This window comes from Eretmochelys imbricata, chromosome 19 (assembly GCF_965152235.1).
Source record: "Eretmochelys imbricata isolate rEreImb1 chromosome 19, rEreImb1.hap1, whole genome shotgun sequence".
NCBI lineage: Eukaryota > Metazoa > Chordata > Testudines > Cheloniidae > Eretmochelys > Eretmochelys imbricata.
In genome coordinates, this window is record NC_135590.1 from 8,166,524 (window position 1) to 8,175,312 (window position 8,789).

Genomic DNA, 8,789 nt, shown 5'->3' on the forward strand with positions numbered 1-8,789 from the left:
AGGAGGACGCGTGGCCCCTTAGAGTCTAACCGATTTATTTGAGCATAAGCCTTCCTGAGCTACAGCTCACTGCATCGGATGCATGTGGCGGATGCTCCATGTGAGCGGAAGCTCAGGAAAGCTTATGCTCAAATACATTGGTTAGTCTCTAAGGGGCCATAAGTCCTCCTGTTCTTTTCGGGGATACAGACTAACAGGGCTGCTACTCTGAAACCTATCATGGTGATAGGCTCTCAGATGTGGAGGACTGGAAGGGACCTGACCCCATCAAACTCCTGAAAGGGGGACAGTTCTCTGGAAAGCTTGAGAGCCATTGCTCTAAGCCACTTTTACATGGAGTCTGCTATCTTCTGCTTTGCAGCACACTGTTGTTGGGTTGCTGTACAACACTTGTGTCTATAAGCACTTTCCTCCCCCATGCTCTAGTAAATTGCAGACTCATAGAACAGAGTTTCATAATTTTAACCTGGATGTGCTGTGAAATCCTTCCTTTACAAACTTATCAAAAGCAGGAACTGAGAGGAGCTTTTTTGTTTAACAAAACTGAAGAGTTATATTGATTTTAAGTCAGACCAACAGTACCTCTGCAAAGACTTACAAGGGCAGATGGTAATCTGTCTACAGCTCTTTCCACAAATGTAACTACACCCACATCTTAAGGACAAGAATTTAAACTCATATAAATTCAACTGAATGTTAGAGAGAGCTCAGATTCATTCTTTAAATTCATTACATCTAATCTCCTTCAAACATTAATATAAATCCACTTATTTTACATTATAAATATTTGTAATCATACCTAATTCAGCTTTAATTCACATGAAATGAATGCAGCAGTGTTTTAATAGAATTTTATTTTTTAAATTTACATATGAAAATACACTGCACATAAGAATCTGAAAAAGTGCTTAATTCCAATTAGACTTTAAATGGCATAATGGATTCACCCTAAACAGGATGTTTAATAATTTCACACACCAGAAAATAAAGTTAGGCTACTGCATTTTGATTAGAGTTAAAGACTAGTTTCAAGAAGCAGATTATGCCATTTAAGTGACATGAATATTCAAATCAGTCAGTATAAAAGATTCAGTTTCAGAGCTCCTGAGCTGATAGTTAAAACATAGGTGCAGTGGACAGCTTCAGTGGAGACCTGCTCCTGTCCTGAAGCAGTGGATGTTTTTTCCTGCTTTGTTTTGCTTAGTTTGATGGTGCAGACTTACACACCAGTACAAGGCATGTTCCTTGATCATAAACGAACATGAAAATAGTTCCATCGCTCCATATAGTCTGGGTAACAGCTATATCGAACATTTTGATAATTAAAAATGTGAAATCTCTCCTTTAGCAGGTAAGCACCCTCTTGGCAGGGTGACCATCGCTCGTTTTGTCAATCTTAAGCATTTGTAAGGTACCCATCACTGTAGTAACTGAGCGCCATTTATTCACATTCTGTGTTTGCAGGTTGCAGATCCTAATTCAACCAACTTTGTAGCTGTCCCACACTAAATTTGTTCACACTCCCACCCACCTTATGTGACAGTCATGCCTATTAGGCTGCAGTGCCATGGTTAAAGGTGGCAAAGTGGTAACATCTGCCAGGAAGCCCAGCTAAGGATCTCTCATCGCAGTAGTCTGACCACACTCCGAGGTCAAAATCCAGCAACAGAACATTACTATTGCTGGACACATCTCTCGGACAGATGAAACGTTGCGTATAGATCAGGCCTTCGTTCCCACCCAAGATGCACTGACCTAGCTGTTTTCTTGGCCAGAGTGGCTCAAAGCTATTCTCTTAGATGAGCAAGAAAAACAATTTATTAAGATTCCTTCACCTTCAAAAAAATATCAGATCAAAGCAAAAAAGCGATCTAGTTCCTTGCTTTTCTTCAAAGTCACTATCACGCCACACCTTCTAGCTTGAGAGTCCAGCAACACGGCACTGGGAGAGCAGATGGAGGTACATAGGGCAAAGTGATCATCAATCCTTTATATAGGGCTTTCTCCCACTTCAGTGTCTCAGAGAACCCCAACATAGTCACCTGAAGAAAGAGGGAAAGAACAATATTCATCTGTTGCTTCATGCACATACTTCCTGTTTAAATACATCTCAGTCAGCAAGTTCAATGTATTTGCAGACACTCAAGCGGTTGAGCTAGCCCCAACTACTTTCCATCCCGCCAGAGTTTACTGAGCTGCAGAGTACTGTACACGGCACATTTTTGGCCCAGCATCTGCCTATGGTTCTTCACTGGGGAGATTTTTCTTATGGCAGTTTGGAGATGACACAGCCCCCTCCCTGTGCCATTTGCAGTAAGTAGTTTAATAGGGTTTTTCTAGTTTGTGTTGCCCTGTCGGAGTGGTCCTACTGCTTTTTGGGAGTCTTGGCTCATTTCACAGCAAATCAAGTCAACAGAAGCTGGGAACTCTGTGGAAGAAATGCCCCTGTCGGTACTATGTCAGGTTAGCAAGCAGTGCTGACGAGTCCTATCCAGCGTTTCTTAGAGAATAACGGTGGCTTAAAGCAAGGTGAACGCACAGAAAGAGGGATCGCAATTCCTTTAAGACCCAAGACTAGAAGTAAGGGAAGACAACTTTATATATACTTTCACCAGATATTTAATGGAACCCAGGCTGGGCCATCTCAGCCTTTAGGTACCGAGATGGACTCATGAGATTAATTATCTACTCTTCAGATTCCTTACTTGTGTGCTTGAAGATGGAATAGGTGAAGACAGCTTCAACACACCACTCTCTGGCCAGGTCAGAAAGATGGCATAGACAGTTGATCCTTTAGAAGTGTACCTGAGGGAATATAAGATGGTGTTCAGAGGTGTGTAGACCACCAAAAAATACAGAGGGAGACACAAGCATCTGGCTTTGTCAGAAGTAAAGCAAAAAGTGCATGCCTCCCCCCCATTAATCAATCTAGTCATACTGGGAAAGCCAGCCGCATAGGGGTCACCTGCTTTCCTTGCACACCTCAATACTTTGGAGCCACCATTTATCCAGTCAGCAGGGACTGAGGAAAGCTAAACAAAGTCCACATACGCTCCCTAAAAACAAAGGTCACCTTGCAACATAGCCTTGCTTTAAGTTGCTGTGGTCACTAGTGTAGATTAAGCTCTTGTGAAGCTTCATGTTGGTCATTTCATTATTCTCTTTAAAAACAGTTTAGGTTTGTCGTGTTCTGGTCTCCTTACACACTTACTATACACCTCTTCCTCTGAGGAAATGCAGTTGCTGGGTAACAGCGCACAGATCCATTACACAAGAATCTGGGAAGTAAATACCACCATAATAAGCCAACCACAGGAGTTTAAGGAGACAAAATGCAGTCATGCAACTAAGAATTTTAGCCAAGACCATGGGGTTAAACACTCCTACTCAGGAGAAGCACCATGGAATCTTTAGTGTTTTACTTTTGATTTTTTTTTATTTTTAAAAAGCATGGAACAGTCCAATACTCAGAGAGTAGAGGGCGACTTGTGAACCAACATCTTTCTAGTGTTTATTTTTCTTTGGAGCTCTCAGAGTAGCGAGCTCAACCCTTCTTTGCTCATGAGACCACAGCCTGAGATGGGTCTGTTTCAGAGTGGTCTTGTGTAAAATAATTCTTACCATGCATCAATTGTGGTGTTCTCCATCTGCACCCGCCACGGCTTAGAAGCATAAATTGCCTCCCCATTAACACGCAGCCATTTTCCAAGGGACAGAAGCCTTTCTTGAAAGATTGGAACAATCACCCCTTCTTTTGTAGGGCCCACATTGAGGAGATAGTTGCCTCCAAAACTCACAGTCTGCACTAGTTCCTGTGACAGACAGGAAAATAACGTGAATCTACTTTACTTTCCCTCTTGACTATGAAAGAAGAACCTGCATAAAAGCTTTATTCACATCATCCCTGCTACTTTAGCCATCACCCTGTCATACTGTTTTGCCAGATAAGTAGACAACCTCTAATCCCCAGCAATCCCCCTATTTATATTAAAATGTTCTTACTGAGATAATACTTGATTCATCCATGAGCTCATTGACTTGCATGTTGCTTCGATAGCCCCAAGACAGTTTGTCAATAGACGTGCACATCTCCCATTTGTGCTGTGGCAGGGTGCCCGGCTTGTATTTATCGGCACAGTTGTAGTATCCTCCATGATTGCAGGAGCAGTTATTGCACCAACGGTCATTTACCACAACGGTATCCTAGAATGAGGAGAGACAGTTCAGAGTAGAAACCGTTTTGACTTAGACACTCAATCCTTCTACTGCAGTGTTTCAAAGGAACAAGTTTGTGGGTTTTGTTCTGGAATCTTTGGTAACTAGTCTCCCGATAACGACAAGTACATTCATTATTTTTGATTAAAAAGGTCAAATACTTTAGATGCCCTCAACAATTTATATGCTTCGACTGACCCTAAGGGTTTTTGACTTAGATTCTGCCAGTAGTAGAAGCTGCCTGATTTTCCATATTTATGTAATGGCCAGAAGACATGAAGGAAATGCAGATAGCAGTACCTTGACAGGACTATCATTATAAAGCCAGGCAAGGAAAGAAGTAGAGTTCCAATATGTGTCCGGACCCTCCCAGTCACCATCTGACCAAACCAGATCTGGTTTATACCTAGGAGACAGATGAATGTTACTAGAAAATTTAACATTCCCACTTCTGGCCCAGCCAAAAGAGAAGACTAAACTTCATAAGCAAGAATTAAAAATACTGCCTTGTGACAATTATCTTTGCTTTCACATGCTTCTCCTATTGTATGACATAGCCAGGAAATTTGCCTGGTGGGGGAACAAAAACACACACCCATGAGGGAGATCCTTGCTGCAGCATAGGATGGGAGTATCGTTCATACCCAAAGTGGGGTTGTAGCACTAACAAAAGAGGGTAAGTGCAAGTTGTCTCCATGCAGGCATAATGGCCAGTAAATAACATTGAGGAAAAAGTGCTCCCAACCACAGATAGCTAACATGATCCCCTTCTCAGACCACCTCAAATCCCAAATTGCTGCTGTAGGAAGGCGAGATCTGCCTTGTGGTTGAACAGCAAATATTGAAGTGTCTCCCTTCCTCTGCCCAACATCCTTATCCCCCTAACAAATAAAGAAATACAGTAATATTCAGGGGTGCTAAAAGGTTGCAGCTCTTACCTTAAAACAAGATCATAAAGCTCTGGCATAGTTTTTGAAATGACAAAATTCTGTGTCTTGAAGCCATTTTTTTTGTCATCTAAATACAAAGGATTAAACCACTCTAAGAGAGAATGGTACAGTCCATAGCGTATGTTCCTTAAATATTAAACAAAGAAAGGAAAGAGATGAAAGTTGGGTTAACAAAAAAGTACCAGTTTGAAAAAAAGATCTCTCTGTATATTCACTACACTTGTGAAGCTTACATTAAAAAAAAAAGTCACAAGCACCTACTATTGTAGTATTCAGTGCTGAGTCTGCATTAGAGAATGCTATATCTAGTCATAGGTTTCAAAATACTTCCAAAAGGTGGGTAAATATCACACTCCTTTCCTCACATATGAGAGAGACTGAGTAACTTGCCTAAAGTCACACAGTGACTTAGTGGTAACATCGGGAATATAGCCCAGGTTGTCAAACTCTGATTCCCATGTCCTATTCCCTGGATCTTGCCGCCATCCTGTAGGAAGCCAACAGGAGATTTGGGTACGAGAGTTCTCTTACCCCGAGGCAAAACAGTTTTGTTGAAAAGTATGTGCTTAGGGACAAATTTATCAAAAAGAACTAGGAGACACTAATGGGCATCTAATTCAAGAACTGGAAATAGTTCTTGGGTAACAAAGTTTTGCCAGTATGTACAAGAGCAGTGACATACCTTTCTCTGAGAGCTTGTCCCAGTTTACCCACTAAGTCTTGATGGGGCCCCGTATCCACAGAATTCCAGTTCCAGGACACAGGAGACCCCCAGTTTGTGAAGCCCTCATGATGCTTTGTAGTCAGCACCACATACCTGCGGAAATCAAAGCCCCTTGTTCAGACGGAAATAGAACCTACCTAAGATACTCCAAATCCAAGAGCTGTCTCAGATTCCTTTTCTGACTGTACCTGTTTGCAAGTTCTCTCCTTTGCAAGAGTTTGCAAGAGTTAAGGAGTTTTAAATGAATTTTAGTGCTGATAAAAAGGTGACAGATTGATACCCTATGCAGACAGAACACAAGTAGTGAAACAAATGCCTTGCCCTCAAAGTGGAGGGAGAACTTCTAAGGGCAAAAGGGTAAACCTAAGAATAAAAATCAACAGTGCTGTCAGAGTGGCATCTTTCAACAGCACTAAATCCACTTTCAAAGTTAGACACATTAAAGCCACTGAGTAATAAACCACCACTTCCAAGTGCTTCCATGGTTCCAGTGAACTTAATGATTTTGAGACTCATTTTACAAAATGAAATCATTCTTGCTTTGTGTAAGTTTGTAGAAACCATATCTCACTAAGGCCTCAGAAAGGGACTGTCCATTGGCTAAAAGAGGAAGCAGCTACTCAAGTAAATCACCTGACGTCTGCTCTGGTGGAAGGCAGCAGAAACCAGTTCCCTCTGGCTCTAGCTTTGATTAATGCAAGATTTAAAATCCATGAATGTGTTCCTTTCCTGGGAATGATGCATCCTCAGGGTGCTACAATATAGGGGTTGGCCCCAGCAGGGAAATGTACTCTTTGGTTCCTATAGTGTTTGTGGCACCTTAGAGACTAACCAATTTATTTGAGCATAAGCTTTCGTGAGCTACAGCTCACTTCATTGGATGCATCTGATGAAGTGAGCTGTAGCTCACGAAAGCTTATGCTCAAATAAATTGGTTAGTCTCTAAGGTGCCACAAGTACTCCTTTTCTTTTTGCGAATACAGACTAACACGGCTGCTACTCTGAAAACTATAGGAACCAGGGTTCTGCCCTATGTACGCTCTGCCCACTGGAGTGGCTCTGGATCCTGGGATGGAGCAGACCCATGTGCACGTAAAACATCTGTAGGGGCCAAAGGTCACCAGTGACAGCACCCACTGAACTCCTGCCCCAAAGGACCCCCCTGGACCCTTCTCCCGCAGCAGAGCCCAGGGCCACCCTGCCCTCACAGAGGCTACCCCCTCCCTATCTTCTATTCCCCTCCCCACCCAGCTACTGCTTGTTCCGCCCTTGGGGTGCCCCCTTGCCCTGGTTTGCACTCTCAGCCCAGACCCTAGGCTACACCCCATTAGAGACCAAGGGGCCCCTCGCTCCCCCTCAAATCACCAGTGCCGACACCCCCACCCCCATCTCCGCTCACCTGCAGGCTACTTCCCATTAGAGACAAGTGCCCCTCACTCCCCCCAAGTCACCAGTGCCGACACCCACCCCCCCGCCTCCACTCACCCGCAGGCTACTCCCCATTAGAGACCAAGGGGCCCCTCACTCCCCCCCAAGTCACCAATGTCGACACCCCCACCCCCACTCACTCACAGACCACTCCCCATTAGAGACCAAGGGGCCCCTCACTCCCCCTCAAGCCACCAGTGCCGACACCCCCACCCCCACCTCCGCTCACCCGCAAGTTACTCCCTATTAGAGACCAAGGGGCCCCTCACTCCCCCCCAAGTCACCAGTGCCGGCACCCCCACCCCCACAGGCCACTCCCCATTAGAGACCAAGGAGCCCCTCACTGCCCCCCAAGTCACCAGTGCCGACACCCCCACCCCCGCCTCCGCTCACCCGCAGGCCACTCCCCATTAGAGACCAAGGAGCCCCTCACTGCCCCCCAAGTCACCAGTGCCGACACCCCCACCCCTGCCTCTGCTCACCCGCAGGCCACTCCCCATTAGAGACCAAGGGGCCCCTCACTGCCCCCCAAGTCACCAGTGCCGACACCCCCACCCCTGCCTCTGCTCACCCGCAGGCCACTCCCCATTAGAGACCAAGGGGGCCCTCACTCCCCCTCAAGCCACCAGTGCCGACACCCCCACCCCTGCCTCCGCTCACCCGCAGGCCACTCCCCATTAGAGACCAAGGGGCCCCTCACTGCCCCCCAAGTCACCAGTGCCGGCTCCCGCCCCGCGCCCAGGCGCGCCCGCCGGGACTGACCTGGCGCCGGCCTGCTCGAAGAGCCAGGCCCAGTAGTGCGGGCTGAAGTCGCGGGCGGTGAAGCGCGAGGCGAAGTCGGCGTAGCTGGTGTTGGGCGGGTAGTGCTCCCGCACGAAGCGCTCGTAGTCGGGGCGGCGCTCGCCCTGCCAGTGCCACCAGAACCACTCGGAGCCATAGGCCGGCACCGAGAACACCCCCCAGTGCACGAACACCCCCACCTTGGCCTGGTCGAACCACGCCGGCAGCGGCCTCGCGTCCAGGCTGGGCCAGTCCGGGCTGTAGCGGGGCCCGCCGGCCGCCCCGGCTACCAGCAGCAGCAGCAGCCCGCGCGCCTCTCCCAGCGACGCCATCTTGCCCAGGCCCCGCCCTTCCGCCAACGAGACGGGAGCCGAGACGGGCCAAAAGGGGAGCACAAGGCGCCCAGGCGCTGACCACGTGACGGGCACCGTCCACGTGATGAGCAGGGCCGACGCCATGGCTAGAGAGGCCCTGGCCAGGGGCTGTTGCGCGGACAAGCCGTCGCCAGCGAGGCCATGGCCACGTGGTTCCTGGGGCACGCTGGCGGCACGTGCTGCCCCTGGGATTGTCTCAGCTCAGGCACTGAGGCAGAGGGCAGGTCCCGGGAGCTGGGGGGCCCTGGGAGCCCCTGCACCACAGAGGGCATCACCCTGTGGGGTGACCCACGGGCACCCGGCCGGCTGGGCCTGCCC

At 47.4% G+C, this 8,789-nt stretch overlaps 1 protein-coding gene across 1 annotated transcript; it reads right to left on the bottom strand.

Moving 5' to 3' along the window:
• Positions 1–837: 837 nt before the first annotated feature.
• FUCA1 (alpha-L-fucosidase 1) lies at positions 838–8,555 on the bottom strand. Its single transcript, XM_077837883.1, has 8 exons — positions 8,080–8,555; positions 5,848–5,982; positions 5,154–5,291; positions 4,516–4,621; positions 4,003–4,203; positions 3,622–3,812; positions 2,706–2,805; positions 838–2,042 (listed from the first exon to the last, which is right to left on the bottom strand). Exons 1-8 carry the CDS (start codon positions 8,553–8,555, stop codon positions 1,902–1,904), a joined length of 1,488 nt encoding a protein of 495 aa, XP_077694009.1. The 3' UTR covers positions 838–1,901.
• Between the last annotated feature and the right edge of the window lie 234 nt (positions 8,556–8,789).

Excerpts from the sequence above, each read along its gene's own strand:
- FUCA1 (XM_077837883.1), bottom strand. The coding sequence starts at position 8,555 with ATGGCGTCGGCCCTGCTCATCACGTGGACGGTGCCCGTCACGTGGTCA. Across the intron at positions 5,292-5,847 it reads GGACAAGCTCTCAGAGAAAG|GAACATACGCTATGGACTGT; the intron begins GTATGTCACTGC and ends TTAATATTTAAG. Across the intron at positions 2,806-3,621 it reads AACACCACAATTGATGCATG|GTACACTTCTAAAGGATCAA; the intron begins GTAAGAATTATT and ends ATATTCCCTCAG.